Source organism: Pempheris klunzingeri, chromosome 2 (genome assembly GCF_042242105.1).
Source record: "Pempheris klunzingeri isolate RE-2024b chromosome 2, fPemKlu1.hap1, whole genome shotgun sequence".
NCBI lineage: Eukaryota > Metazoa > Chordata > Actinopteri > Acropomatiformes > Pempheridae > Pempheris > Pempheris klunzingeri.
Window position 1 is genome coordinate 3,272,506 of NC_092013.1, and position 15,021 is coordinate 3,287,526.

The 15,021-nt window shown below is 47.0% G+C and overlaps 1 protein-coding gene across 1 annotated transcript; it reads left to right on the forward strand.

The window, feature by feature from the left end:
• Positions 1 to 1,277: 1,277 nt before the first annotated feature.
• myh7ba (myosin, heavy chain 7B, cardiac muscle, beta a) lies at positions 1,278 to 14,997 on the forward strand. The gene is made up of 43 exons (XM_070851380.1): positions 1,278 to 1,374; positions 1,899 to 2,002; positions 2,106 to 2,249; positions 2,345 to 2,501; positions 2,648 to 2,675; positions 2,968 to 3,064; positions 3,633 to 3,656; positions 3,781 to 3,873; positions 4,217 to 4,280; positions 4,377 to 4,475; positions 4,560 to 4,663; positions 4,743 to 4,881; positions 4,981 to 5,099; positions 5,454 to 5,603; positions 5,770 to 5,940; positions 6,029 to 6,208; positions 6,295 to 6,427; positions 6,523 to 6,599; positions 6,941 to 7,028; positions 7,111 to 7,228; positions 7,317 to 7,440; positions 7,543 to 7,679; positions 9,125 to 9,380; positions 9,488 to 9,730; positions 9,842 to 10,018; positions 10,111 to 10,256; positions 10,341 to 10,431; positions 10,523 to 10,912; positions 11,004 to 11,130; positions 11,220 to 11,338; positions 11,439 to 11,635; positions 11,729 to 11,912; positions 12,040 to 12,205; positions 12,325 to 12,449; positions 12,538 to 12,653; positions 12,758 to 12,950; positions 13,046 to 13,249; positions 13,484 to 13,609; positions 13,797 to 13,967; positions 14,051 to 14,155; positions 14,269 to 14,364; positions 14,501 to 14,635; positions 14,879 to 14,997. Exons 1-43 carry the CDS (start codon positions 1,278 to 1,280, stop codon positions 14,888 to 14,890), a joined length of 5,826 nt encoding a protein of 1,941 aa, XP_070707481.1. The 3' UTR covers positions 14,891 to 14,997.
• Positions 14,998 to 15,021: the final 24 nt, after the last annotated feature.

The window sequence follows — 15,021 nt, forward strand, 5'->3', positions numbered from 1 at the left end:
GCTCACCACAGTTTCCTAGAAGCACTCTGGAAAAACTAAAATTAAATCTTTCATCACACACTGTACCTTGGATGTATTCTCACTCATGTTTATTGCTCTTAAAATTCATACGTGGCACTTTATTGTGTGGTAGGAGCCACGCGCCATGTTTCTCTCTATTAATATAATGTTGTGTATTTATAGTAGTGCGTTTAATGCCACGCTGCGCCTGAAATAATCTCCTCTAAGGTTGCATCCTCTGTGGCCACACACAATAGCAAACATCCCTGTTGGCACTTAACAACACAAAAGCAGCAGAGCTATTACTTAGAGGCCAACATGAGCTCATTAGCATCACACTCACCCAAAGTGGGAAGACTTAAATTGTGTTTGTCAGGAGGCGCAGGGTGGAGAAAAAACAATAACCAGAGAGTAGATATCTTCTGGCTGTATCTTGGATTTTCTTTTTATATTTTATGTACATAATTTAGTGGATTTCCGCAGAATGTTCCCTAAATTTTCTTCTAGTTTATAGGAGCGGACACAAATCAGTGTCTTGGCAGAGGCGGTGATGCACTGCCCTTCAAAATCTAAAAAATTCACCCCTACAGGGATGCTCCTAATGCAACTCTCTCCCACTCCCTCGCAGTGTGTACAGTGCATAAAATAACTGGGATACAAAAATAGCCGGCTTGGGTTTAGCGCAATGACAAAAACGTAGCTTTCCTTTTGTGTCAATTGAGACAGGCGCTCAGCACCAATAGGCGTCGGAGGAGGTGGCATATGCTAATGAGGGACAAATGTCCACTGACCGTGACCTTGAGGAACACAGTATAAAGGAGGGCACATCTCACCAGGCTGTTATTTCGTTGTGGTCGTCCTGAGGTCAGAGACAACTTTTTGCCTTTGTTTGGTAGGTTGTTTATTACGCATTTTACGCGCGGGTTGGCTGCAGCTTTAAGCGTCTTTTAGAGCCACAATTCCATCTGCAGAAGTGCAGCTGTAGTGTTAACCTTCACTGGCACGTGTCAGACAACGCGCTGCACCTTTCTATATATTTTTTTTTTTTTGTTGAGGGTGGATTTGCGCTCTTTACGCAGAGCAGCGGCGTCCTCATGGCCACGCTTTGTTTTCATCAATAACGGGAGGCTGAAGTAACCAAAAACAGCTTTTCCTCATAAAGAACCACTGACCTTAACGCAAAGCTTTTGTTTTTCTCACCAAAGGAGTTCCTCACCTCGTCTCGCGTCTCTCTGGTGCGTCCGGGCGTTTTGGGGAGCCGGCGAGGAGTTGCCACCATGTCGCGCTTTGACATGAAGGAGTTCGGGGAGGCTGCACCGTTTTTACGCAAATCTGAGCTGGAGCTGCTGGCGGCGCACACCATCGCTTTTGACGGTAGGCCTAATAAGGAGAGCTGAAAGAAACGGAGCCTTGTAGGGGAAATCACAGTAAAAGTAATTCAGTTTTGATTCAGTGTTAAATTCACATCTGACTTTAAATAAGAAAGAAATTCAGCAGTGCTGAGATTTAAGTTTGTCATTGCTGTTTCACTTGTTGCTGTCTTGAAATGACAAATAAATATTACTAACTTTAAGAACATTTCTTCTGGAAACACATTAACAAAAGGCACTGGTGTTTTTTTAATTATTACAATTTAACATTTTTATTCTAGTCTTGTTTTTTGAAAGGTGGTTTGTACTAAAAGTTTTAAAATAAAGTCCATAATAACACAGTTGGTGAGATGAGTGTTTTTACCCTGAAAGGCTCATTTGTGCACCACAGTTATGTTCTTTTTTTTTAAAGTGTCTCTGCCATAATTTCATTATCATTTAATTGTTTTATTATCTGTATTGTGGAGAGTGTTGCCTCTGTTTCTGAACATGCTCCCGCTCAGTGCTCACCCTCTGCTGTCCTGTTAGGTAAGAAGCGAGCCTGGATCCCCGATGAAAAGGAGGCGTACATTGAGATCGAGATCAAGGAGCTCAGCGGTGACAAAGTCACCGTAGAGACCAAAGACAGGAGGGTGAGAGGTCGTCCCTTTTAGGTGAAGTAATGGATGAAAACCTGAACTGTTGGACGCCTCTTCCTCAGTCCCACGCTCCCTTCCTTGTGTCTCATCATTTTAGACTCTGACGGTGAAGGACGATGACATCCAGCAGATGAACCCTCCCAAGTATGACATGATCGAAGACATGGCCATGCTGACGCACCTCAACGAGGCCTCTGTGCTGTACAACCTGCGCAGACGCTACGCCGCCTGGATGATCTACGTGAGTACTGGACCGACGGTGCAGCACACAGAGCAGCTCGTTCTGGCTCCAGGCGATGAATCACAGTGGGCTGATGTTGTGTCTCGTCTCCTCAGACCTACTCCGGGCTCTTCTGTGTGACGGTGAATCCATACAAATGGCTGCCTGTCTACACGGCTCCCGTGGTGGCAGCCTACAAAGGCAAACGCCGCTCCGAGGCGCCGCCACACATCTACTCCATCGCAGACAATGCATATAATGACATGCTGCGCAGTGAGTGTTCCCATCCGTCACTCCTGTCTCTCTTAAAGCATTAAAACACAAATCAATCATCTTTAAACCACATTTTAAACACACACACACACACTCATCAGTCAGCTGTGTGTTTCAAGCCTTGTGTGTTATTTTCTCTTTCTCAGATCGGGAGAACCAGTCCATGCTCATCACGTAAGTATCACCTGCTTCACATTTGATTTGATTCACAAGTTAGAGAAGAAGCAGACAGCTTGTAACTGTAGAAACATGTAGACCGACCACATGCAGCCACTTTACAGATTTTGTATTTTTCCTCCAAAGTTTTTGGCTTTTACTGAAATCTGTTTTTTTTTTTTTTTTCCTTTTTATATCTGTTCTGTTCCATGCCGTGTAATAGTTTTGATTCACACTGCCATGACAAGTCTTGTGTCCAGTTTTTACCTGTTGTATGTACACTTTTTTGTTATTTTTCACACTCCTATAGCGGAGAGTCCGGTGCTGGCAAAACTGTCAACACGAAACGTGTCATTCAGTATTTTGCCATTGTGGCAGCTCTTGGGGACACACCTGCCAAAAAAGGAGTAAGGTTGATGTGGCAACCCATATTTTTATTTCCCGGCTTTTTTTTTTGTGTTTTTTTTTTTTGTTGCTGTATTTTATTTTTATTTTCTTCATTTTTTTTGTTTTTTGGTCCCAGGAATCCTTCCGTGTTTTCCCTTTAAACCGTCTCCATACATTTTCCTCACTGTCAAAGTGGTGAATGTGACAACTGATTACATTCATGTCTGAGTCTTCACCCTCATGTGTTGTGTAGCCCTTTCCAGCCACTTTACTCTCCTTCCTGGTTGATTTTTAAATCATTTTTCCTTTTCCTCATTTTTCCTTTGGCTCCAACTTTTCCATTATCTTTCCCTTTTGCTTTGAGTTTTGACTTTTCTGTGTTTGTTTCATGTTCCTTTTTCCCTCCCTGCGTTCACCACACTTCATCATATAAAACAAGGTGGCCATTGGTTTTTACCACAGCTTTAACAACCAGTATCTAATAATTCTCCGGTTGGTCATGATGTTCCCTTTTGGTTGTGAAAGCAATATCCTATCATGCTTTACATGACGCGACGCTCACATGCTTCTCATTTGATTCTTCTGCAGCAAGGTCCTGCCACTAAAACGGGGGTGAGTTTAAGCTGCAGAACGCACAATAATACAGCTGATTTAAAATAGACTGTAAGTTGTAAAATGCATAAATTAAATGATGTGCTTTGGCATCTTAACATTTTACATTAACTTTCTCTCCCAGGGGACTCTGGAGGATCAGATCATTGAGGCGAACCCTGCCATGGAGGCGTTTGGTAACGCCAAAACGCTGAGGAATGACAACTCATCCCGCTTCGTGAGTACCTGGTAGTTTATATACATTCAAATGGTTTTTATATTCTGTTTTGCATAATATTTTTTATTGTGAACAATTTTAGATGACATAACGAGCATTTGGTTTGTTTTTTTTTACTTAGAAAAGAAAAAAGGCAACAAGAAACACTAAAATTTTACATATATGATTAAAAAGAAAAATATTGTAGAAAACTCCAGTGTATCCTCGCATTATATATTTAATTCTATCAAACGTGAGGGAGAAAAGCAGTGTCTTTACGGTGCTGTGAAACGCAGGCAGGGTTTGATATTCCTGATCATTTCTGGAGCATTTCAAAGATATTTTATACTTCATTTTCCTGCAGGGAAAGTTCATCAGGATCCACTTTGGACCTACTGGCAAACTGGCCTCGGCTGATATTGACATTTGTGAGTGAATCGGCGGTCAAACGTCGTTTTCATCTTGGATTTCTCCTCTCGTTTTGTGTCTCATATGAACACGTTGTTCTTCTTTCTGTCCTTCAGATCTTCTGGAAAAATCCAGAGTGATATTTCAGCAGCCCGGTGAGAGGAGCTACCACATCTACTACCAGATCATGTCGCAGAAGAAACCAGAACTGTTGGGTTCGTCTCTCCGGCTGCTTCTGGATGTTTTATTGGGTGTTGCTGTGGGACTGTGACGTGATGCCGTGAACTGTTTTGTTCCAGACATGCTGCTGGTGTCGTCCAACCCGTACGACTACCACTTCTGCTCCCAGGGCGTGACCACCGTGGAGAACATGGATGACGGACAGGAGCTGATGGCCACAGATGTAAGAGCTTTTTCAGTTGCATTTTGAACACTGAGCGCGTCGGGAAGTTGTGGGATGACCGTTCTCGGCTTCCTCGTAGCACGCCATGGACATCCTCGGCTTCCTGCCTGACGAGAAATACGGCTGCTATAAAATAGTTGGAGCCATCATGCAGTTCGGCAACATGAAATTCAAGCAAAAGCAGCGCGAGGAGCAGGCGGAGACCGACGGCACCGAAAGTGAGAGCCGTGAACGACACGCTCGGCACTAAAATGAGGATTTTGTTTAAAAGCAAGATTGTGATTTTTTTTTTTTTTTTTGTCCCGTTTGGCCACCAGGTGCAGACAAGGCCTCATACCTGATGGGAGTGAGCTCAGCTGACCTCATCAAGGGCCTCCTCCACCCACGGGTGAAGGTGGGGAACGAGTATGTGGTGAAGGGACAAAATGTCGAACAGGTGAGGAGATAAAATGTCTGTTTTGTTTCATCATTTTAACAATCTAAAAGACAATGAATGAGAGATTTGGTTTTGTACTTTGATATACTGATTTTTCCCTCAACTGTGCCTCATTTTTCCACCTCCGATGTGTAAAAGCAGAGCTGAAAGCTACATTACAAGGTTGAAAAGATTCAGTGTGTTCAGCTTCTCCAGTATGCTGATGAGGGACGGCTTCTTAATCCTCAGTTGATCGATACTCGCCACTCCACACACACTAGAAATCTGGTATCTAAGCAACAGAGGCTATTCATGTGAATGACAGCTGTATTCCTCCTCTGTGTGTGTGTGTGTGTGTGTGTCTGGGCGCGGTAGGTTACCTACGCCGTCGGTGCTCTGGCCAAAGCCACATATGACCGCATGTTCAAATGGCTCGTGGGACGCATCAACCGGACCCTGTACACCACCCTGCCTCGCCAGTACTTCATAGGAGTCCTGGACATCGCTGGGTTTGAGATCTTTGAGGTAAATTGATCAATTCTGCGATTAAAGTTATATTTATTGAAAGCTCTAACCGTGACCACTGTTAGTGGCTCATTACTTCTCATTGTGAATATAAGCCGGATGAATCTCCGTAACATGTTCTCGTGTTGGCGTCCTCTGAACACCTGTTCCTCCTCTCTCTTTGCAGCTCAACAGCTTTGAGCAGCTGTGCATCAACTTTACAAATGAGAAGCTGCAACAGTTTTTCAACCACCACATGTTCATCCTGGAGCAGGAGGAGTACAAGAGGGAGGGCATCGAATGGACCTTCATCGACTTCGGGCTCGACCTTCAAGCCTGCATTGATCTCATTGAGAAGGTGAACAAATCGTTTTATCCATTATAGATAAAGCTTTAATCATAAATGAGTTTCATAGAGAATAAGTAACGCTCTGCTCTTCCCTCAGCCACTGGGCATCATGTCCATCCTTGAAGAGGAGTGCATGTTCCCAAAGGCCACAGACAGCAGCTTTAAGGCCAAGCTGTATGATAACCACATCGGCAAGTCGCCTAATTTCCTAAAGCCGCGGCCGGACAAGAAGCGCAAGTACGAGGCCCATTTTGAGCTGGTGCACTATGCCGGAGTGGTAAGTGTGTTCTCACTGAAGACATCACAGCATTACATCTTACAGGCAGAATTCAGTAATGTGGACGTCCCTGCTGCTCTTTACAGGTACCGTATAACATTATTGGTTGGCTGGACAAAAATAAAGACCCGCTGAATGAGACGGTGGTGGCGTGCTTCCAGAAGTCTTCCAACAAGCTGCTCGCTTCTTTGTACGAGAAGTACGTCAGCTCAGACTCAGGTACAGTGAACAGGATTTGGATGGAGGACTATGGCATATAAGGGGCACGCTTAAGGTGGTCAGATGACTCACTCACTCTGCCGATTACCTCGCAGCGTCCGACCCCAAGACTGGCGGCAAGGAGAAGAGGAAGAAAGCAGCGTCTTTCCAGACGGTGTCTCAGCTTCACAAGGTGAGAGTGACGCCACGTGCACACACAGAGGAGGTTATTCACAACAACCTTCAGCGTTTTGTGTAGTGCGAGAACCTGAGGGCCTCACCGGACAGCTGGGACGGAGGCAGTTAAGACTTGCAGTGATGTTTAGGGCAATGATCACATGAACATCACTTTAAGTCTGTGCTGGCTCCTCTCTCCTTTACGTCAAGGATTTCACATGTGAGGAACACAAAGTCCTGCAGGATGAAACGTAAAGATTTTGTTGTGATGTTAAAGTGATGTTTTAATAGATGAATAGTAAAAGTATGTTTAGTTACTCATTTACCTTGATTTGCTGTGTTTCTCTTTTCCTCCAGGAAAATCTGAATAAGCTGATGACCAACCTCCGCAGCACCCAGCCTCACTTTGTCCGCTGCATCATCCCCAACGAGACCAAGACTCCAGGTAACGCACGGCACAATCATCACATATCGTCAGGAGGTAAATAAATGGGACTGTGCTCATGTTTGAAACCTGTTCTGCGCAGGAATCATGGATTCTTTCTTGGTGCTGCACCAGCTGCGCTGCAACGGTGTGCTGGAGGGCATCAGGATCTGCAGGAAGGGCTTCCCCAACCGCATGCTCTACGCTGAGTTCAAACAGCGGTACAGATCACGTCGGGATCACTCTGTGGATGTCAAGGCACGGCCTCTGATAATCAGTCCTCAAACACTCTTTTATCCATTCACTCAGCTACCGCATCCTGAACCCCCATGCCATCCCGGATGATAAGTTCGTGGACAGCAGGAAAGCTGCTGAGAAGCTGCTGGCTTCCCTGGACATCGACCACAACCAGTATAGATTTGGACACACTAAGGTGAGTGTGAACACATGAGTGTGAATGATTAAAGAGAGTGCCGTTGAACCCCGACTAAATCATTGTTTTATTTTACGTCCCCGGCGTCTTGGCTTCATGTAGGTGTTCTTCAAAGCAGGCCTGCTGGGTCACCTGGAGGAGCTGAGGGACGAGCGTTTGGCCAAAGTCCTGACGCTGCTGCAGGCCGTCGCTCGGGGCAAAATCATGAGGATGGAGCTGCTGAAGATGATGGAAAGGAGGTAAGAACACCCAAGTGACTTTTCCCTTTTGTTCTGTGAACCTGAATGAATAAAAAAAACAATTATTTATAGGCACAGGAAAGCCTTTGAGCTTTATACTTCACAGGAAGGTGAAGACATGAGTACAAAAAAAAGAGAGAGAGAGAGAGAGAGAGAGAGAGAGAGAGAGAGAGAGAGAGAGACCTCCCCGAGCAGTTGCTCCTCTGAACAGGTTCAATAGCAACACGATCAGCCGCGAGCCTTTCAGCTTGTGATACACTATACCTTAGTGTTCACTCCCTCGCTCCAGTATGTGCGGCATGCAAGGGCAGTGTTATCGGCGTGTGTGAGGCGTGTGCTTGCCCTTGTATGGTTACCAGGCATGTGTGTGGCCGTACTGTTAATAAGGGCCCCATCCCTCCTTCACCCCCCATACACACACACACACACACACACACACACACACACACACACACACACTCATGCAGGTCTGTGGCCATTCTCTCCATCCTCTCTCTCTAAATTAAACAATGCTGACGGTGTCCTCAGAGCCAGGTGGCGACATGTGTCAAGTGGCAGCTGCTCGGGCCCTCCCTAAAAATACAACCCCCCGGCCCCCTCTGTGCCCGATGGCCCCTGGCCCCTTTTGTCCGCGGCGCCTGTACTTCTAAGCGAGTGCATTGGTGGGATATGTGGCGGGTGACAGAGGATTTGAGTCGGCCGTTGGACAGAGGGCTTTGGTTTCTAAATAAACACAGACGCTCACCTTTGAGAGGCACCCGGCATGGAGTCATGTCAAAAATGCAATCAGCTCCCCCACCCTCATTCAGTCACCTCCCGCCCGGCGTGTGCACTCTCACTCAAACTCACCCTCTAAACACTGACAGGAAGTCCTTGACCAGTCTGCTCTGGGTCCATATTTAGGGCTGCGAGACGCCATTCTACTGAGACCAAATCAATCCGGTAACCACGTTTGGTCACAGTCATGAAACATCAAAAGCAGCATTAGGTGTATGATTTCATGCCGCATCCCTCAGTGTATGATTAGACACAAGCGGGCAGACGGTTGCAGGATTAGTGCCAAAAATTAAGGGCCAAGGAGAAGTAACTAAATAAATAGACGGGGAACTCCCGGATAAATCATTCTGACCTTCTTCTCTTTACTTGATCTCAACTTCACTTCTACTGCTTTTGAAGCGCTGTGCGGTCCACATCAGTTTTTTACTTTCATCAATTTTCTACCATTTATCTGTTTAGACTTATTGTCTAGTTTTCACACACGTTTAAATCTAAAACTGACTCAGAATGTGGATATATGATATGTTGTTAGACCAAATCATAATCATCTTTTTTTAAAATCTAGTTTAAATACTCCCATCTTTCCATCTACCCTTTGGCAGAAGCAGAAATGCCTCCTAGGGTACAAGTATACCCGAGTGTGAATCATTGGTCTCTCCTGCTTTCAGGGAGGCTCTGATGATCATCCAGTGGAACATCCGGGCCTTCAATACTGTTAAACACTGGCCCTGGATGAGGCTCTTCTTCAAAATCAAGCCTCTCCTGAGGAGCGCCGCCACAGAGAAAGAGCTGCTGGCGCTGAAGGAGGAGCTGGCCAAACTGAAGGAGGCTCTGGAGAAATCCGAGGCCAAGCGCAAAGAGCTGGAGGAGAGGCAGGTCAGCCTGATCCAAGAGAAGAACGACCTCGCTCTCCAGCTGCAGGCAGTAAGTGGAAGCCCTGATGAATTCACACATTCAGCTTTTGACAAGACAGAAACTGTAGCAGTGTGTGAATGCATAAGTACATACCTTTCCCCTTCTGTCTCCCATAGGAGCAGGACAATCTTGCAGATGCAGAGGACCGCTGTGATCTCCTCATCAAAACTAAGATCCAGCTGGAGGCCAAAGTGAAAGAGATCATGGAGAGGCTGGAGGACGAGGAGGAGATGAACGCGAATGTGCTCGCCAAGAAGCGCAAGCTGGAGGACGAGTGCGCTGAGCTGAAGAAAGACATTGACGATCTGGAGATCACTCTGGCTAAAGTGGAGAAGGAGAAACATGCCACTGAGAACAAGGTAAGGAACTTGGAGCAGGAGAGCTGAGAGTTGCCTCCAGAGGGCGCTAAGCGGCCACAGAAAGACCTCTCATTTCATGAAAGTCATATATTTTCTCCCTCTGGCTCACAGGTGAAAAACCTGATTGAGGAAATGGCAGCTCTGGATGAAACCATACTGAAGCTGACCAAAGAGAAGAAAGCTCTCCAGGAGGCTCACCAGCAGACCCTGGATGACCTGCAGGCAGAGGAAGACAAAGTCAACACTCTGACCAAAGCCAAGGCGAAGCTGGAGCAACAAGTGGACGATGTGAGTTTATTTACTGCAGAGGAAAACAATGTATTGTTATATTTCATATACATAATATGTCAAATTTTTCAACCTTCCTTACTGTGAATCAGCTTGAGGGCTCACTGGAACAAGAGAAGAAGTTGCGTATGGACCTGGAACGGGTCAGACGTAAGCTGGAGGGAGATCTGAAACTCTCCTTGGAGTCTGTCATGGACTTGGAAAACGACAAGCAGCAACTTGAAGAGAAGCTGAAAAAGTGAGAGTTTTCACATATGCACAGAAAAGAATTATCCTGCTACTAAGAAGTAACGATTAACAATCATTACATATTTTCTACCAGGAAAGACTTTGAAATGAATGAGATGAGCACACGGATTGAAGATGAGCAATCTTTGGCCAATCAGCTCCAAAAGAAGATAAAGGAGCTACAGGTGGGAATGAGTCTCTTAACCTCTAATAAAACAGTTAAAGTTTAGTTATAAAACATCATTTTGTAAAAGTAATTGATCGTTGTTTATCCAGGCTCGTATAGAGGAGCTGGAGGAGGAGCTGGAGGCCGACCGGGCTTGCAGGGCCAAAGTGGAGAAGCAGCGCGGCGATGTGGCTCGTGAGCTTGAAGAGCTGAGCGAGCGCCTGGAGGAGGCCGGCGGGGCAACCTCAGCCCAGATCGAGGTCAACAAGAAGAGGGAGACGGACTTTCTGAAGCTGCGGCGAGACCTGGAGGAAGCCATGCTGCACCACGAGGCCACCACGGCAGCCTTGCGAAAGAAACACGCCGACAGCGTCGCGGAGCTGAGCGAGCAGATCGACAGTCTGCAGCGGGTCAAACAGAAGCTGGAGAAGGAGAGGAGCGAGGCCAAGATGGAGGCTGACGATCTGGCCTCTACTGTGGAGCAGCTCTCCAAGGGCAAGGTAGATAGGGGGGGAAAAAACTTTTTAAAAATTAATACGGCTCCAAACTACATCAATCCCCAAATCTCAATTTTCCATCTTTCATCTGCAGGCCACTTCAGAGAAGATGTGTCGCCTCTATGAAGACCAAATGAACGAGGCTAAAGCCAAGGTTGAAGAACTCCAGAGGCAGCTCAATGAAACCAGTGCCCAAAGAGCCCGTGCTCAGGCCGAGGGCGGTAAGGAACTTTCATTTTATCATAAGTCTCACCAACAGATTCCACTGACAGGTCAGTAACACAGATACCATTTTCTCCTCCCTGCACAGGTGAGCTGAGCAGGAAGCTTGAGGAGCGGGAAGCCATGGTCTCCCAGCTGCAGCGTGCCAAGAACTCCTTCAGCCAGAATGTCGAGGAGCTCAAGAAACAGCTGGAGGAGGAGAGCAAGGTCAGTTCCCTGCCACTGCATCAGTCAAACCCTGTAGCTGCCTCCACAGAGGTTCAGAGTTCCTCTAACTGCTCTCCGCCACCATGATCGGTCTTTTCAGGCTAAGAATGCCCTGGCCCACGCGATGCAGTCATCTCGACACGACTGTGATCTTCTGAGAGAGCAGTACGACGAGGAACAGGAGGCCAAGGCTGAGCTGCAGAGAGCTCTGTCCAAGGCCAACGCCGAGGTGGCTCAGTGGAGGACAAAGTACGAAACTGACGCCATCCAGAGGACCGAGGAGCTGGAGGAAGCCAAGTGAGTGAGACGTTTTCTTGACCATAACAGAATCAGATGGCACACGACGATTGCTTGAATGCATGAGCGCCAAATGTGTTCACCTATGATTAGGAAGAAGCTGGTGACGCGTCTCCAGGAGGCTGAAGAGACGGTGGAGGCTTCCAATGCCAAGTGCTCCTCCCTGGAGAAGACTAAACATCGGCTCCAGACAGAGATCGAGGACCTGGTCATTGATCTGGAGCGCTCCAATGCTGCAGCTGCCGTCCTGGACAAGAAACAGCGCAACTTTGACAAGGTACCAGCTGACTGTTCATTTGTGCATCTGTCTTGTTACCTGATGGTCTGGTAGGATTGGGTTCTGGTACCCTGTGCAACAAAGCAAACGGATGACTTTTACTCCACTGATCCATGTTTTCCTGCAGGTGCTGGCTGAGTGGAGACAGAAGTATGAAGAGTGCCAGTCAGAGCTGGAGAATTCTCAGAAAGAGTCTCGCAGCCTGAGCACCGAGCTCTTCAAACTGAAGAACTCCTACGAGGAGACCCTGGATCATCTTGAGACCATCAAGAGGGAGAACAAGAACCTCCAAGGTACCTGTCGTAGCTCACATCACGAATACCCAGTTAGAAGTTTGCACTAAAGCGGAGAACTAGTTTCACCTCAACTTTATGGAAATTATTAAGCATTTTTCCACCTCTACCCCCCTCAGAGGAAATCGCTGACCTGTCAGATCAAATCAGTCAGGGAACGAAGACCATCCATGAGCTGGAGAAAATGAAGAAAGGTCTGGACACGGAGAAGAGTGAGATTCAAGCTGCTCTGGAGGAAGCTGAAGTAAGCGGCTGAATTATCTCACTTCTTCCCTCTTGTGGTCTCTGGTTGACCAACAGAATATCTTTAATTGAGTGTGTGTGTGTCTCAGGGCACTCTGGAGCATGAAGAAAGCAAAACTCTCCGCATCCAGCTGGAGCTCAACCAGATCAAGGCCGACATCGACAGGAAGCTGGCAGAGAAAGATGAAGAAATTGACAACCTTCGGTGAGACTTATTGATTACTCTTTTCATCCATATGTGATTCTGTCCCATCAACCACTCCAAACAAACCGGATCCTCCCAATTTTTCTCCCCATGACGTCGTATAGCCGTACGCACCAGAGAGCTCTGGAGTCCATGCAGACCACCTTGGATGCCGAGACCAAGTCTCGCAACGAGGCAGTGCGCCTGAGAAAGAAGATGGAGGGCGACCTGAACGAGATGGAGGTGCAGCTGAGCCATGCCAGCAGGCAGGCCTCGGAGGCCCAGAAAGTCCTGAGAAACCTGCAGATTCAGATCAAGGTGAGTCTGTCTAGTCGATGATCGTACCCTCATATGTCCGATCCACTAGTCTACGGAACAAACGCCCATTAAAAGCTAATCTTTTGTCACTCCAGGACATTCAGTTGGAGCTGGATGACACTACTCACCAGAATGAGGAGCTGAGGGACCAGGTGGCGATGACCGAGCGCCGCAACAACCTGCTGGCTGCGGAGGTGGAGGAGCTCAGGGCTCTGCTGGAGCAGAATGACCGTGCACGCAAGCTCGCCGAGCATGAGCTGCTCGAGGCCACCGAGAGAGTCAACCTGTTGCACTCTCAGGTAGAAAGACGCTTTTAAAACCACCCTGCAGCGCATTTATGATAAACAAATCAGTTAAATCGATGAGCTTATCAAAGGATGGTCCCATACTTTCAGTAGATTGGCATAAAGAAGGTTTTTAGTTGATGATATTCTGCAATAATGTTTTCTTTCCTGTTTGTCGCTCTCTGGTTCAGCTGCTCTGATCCTAGCTAGTGGTTACCAAATCCTTGAAATAGACTCTTTTGCCTTCAGAACACTGGACTGATCAACCAGAAGAAGAAGCTGGAGAGCGATCTGTCCATGCTGTCCAGTGAGGTGGACGATGCCATGCAAGAGTGCCGCAATGCAGAGGAGAAAGCCAAAAAGGCCATCACAGATGTAAGATCCTGGATAATCAAAATACAAAGTGCATGATATTTCCAGCCTTCTCTGTTTGTAATATTCTGTAATGAGGTCTTGACGGTCGACTGTAAGCTGTGCCAGAGGCCTGTGGATGTTGCAGTAGGTGGTTTCCAGTCCAATTAGAGATTAATGTCCATTTCAAACTGATCTTCTGTATTTGTAGGCAGCCATGATGGCAGAGGAGCTTAAGAAGGAGCAAGACACCAGCGCCCATCTGGAGAGGATGAAGAAGAACATGGAGCAGACCATAAAGGATCTGCAGATGCGTCTGGACGAGGCTGAGCAGATCGCCCTCAAGGGCGGCAAGAAGCAGGTCCAGAAGCTGGAGGCCAGGGTGAGGAACGATTTTGTTTTTGATGGTTTTGTTTGTAGCTTTATAAGGGAGGTGGACTGGTCATTTTATCATCTTGCTGGTAGGTCAAAGAACTGGAGAATGAGCTGGAAGCTGAGCAAAAGAAGAGCCAAGAGTTTCAGAAGGGGGTACGCAAGTATGAGAGGAGAATCAAAGAGCTCTCCTACCAGGTAAACCACCGGTCTGTCCGCACCCAGAGCACACTGGGGCGTCAAATACGAATGCGTGTGTTTTATTTAGCACACTGAAAGCAGGATAAGAGCTGCCTATGCTGTTACTGCAGGCTGAGGAAGACAAGAAGAACCTGGTTCGCCTGCAGGACCTCATCGACAAGCTGCAGGCCAAAGTGAAGAGCTACAAGAGGCAGACTGAAGAAGCGGTGAGTCCACTATCAGCAGTTTGGCATTATTGTACCGACGCTGATAAATGATCCTCTTAACCACAGCTGGAGTGGTTTATTCAGCGGAAAAAAGCCTCTCCGGTTCACTGTTTTGTTGGTTTCTTCGTCTCCACAGGAGGAGCAGGCGAACTCCAACCTGTCCAAGTACAGGAAGATCCAGCACGAGCTTGATGACGCAGAGGAGAGGGCGGACGTGGCCGAAACGCAGATCAACAAGCTCCGTGTCCGCACCCGGGACCAAGGTGGCAAGGTCGGGAGACTAAATACATAATGCATTTCATATTACAGTATGCTGCCGAATTTGTTTGACCTTTTGGAGGTATTTATTAAAATTAGCCAGCAACCTTCATAAGAGGAACTAATCTTAGAGACGGGATGTAATCCTCTGTTGAAGATGACCTCATGTAGCCCCTTCATGTGATCTCCACTGTGGTCACGACTAACTCCATGACACTGTGTATGTGGTTGCTAATAAACATCTTGTGTATTTCAGCTCGCTGGATGATGTGTTGAGGCTGAACGCTGCGACCAAACACGTGACAGCCGGCCAGCTGCAACAGCTGTGCTCGACTGAGGACGCACCCAAATAAACTTTTAAACCTTCAAATATAACTGTGGTTGTTTTTTTTTTTGTTT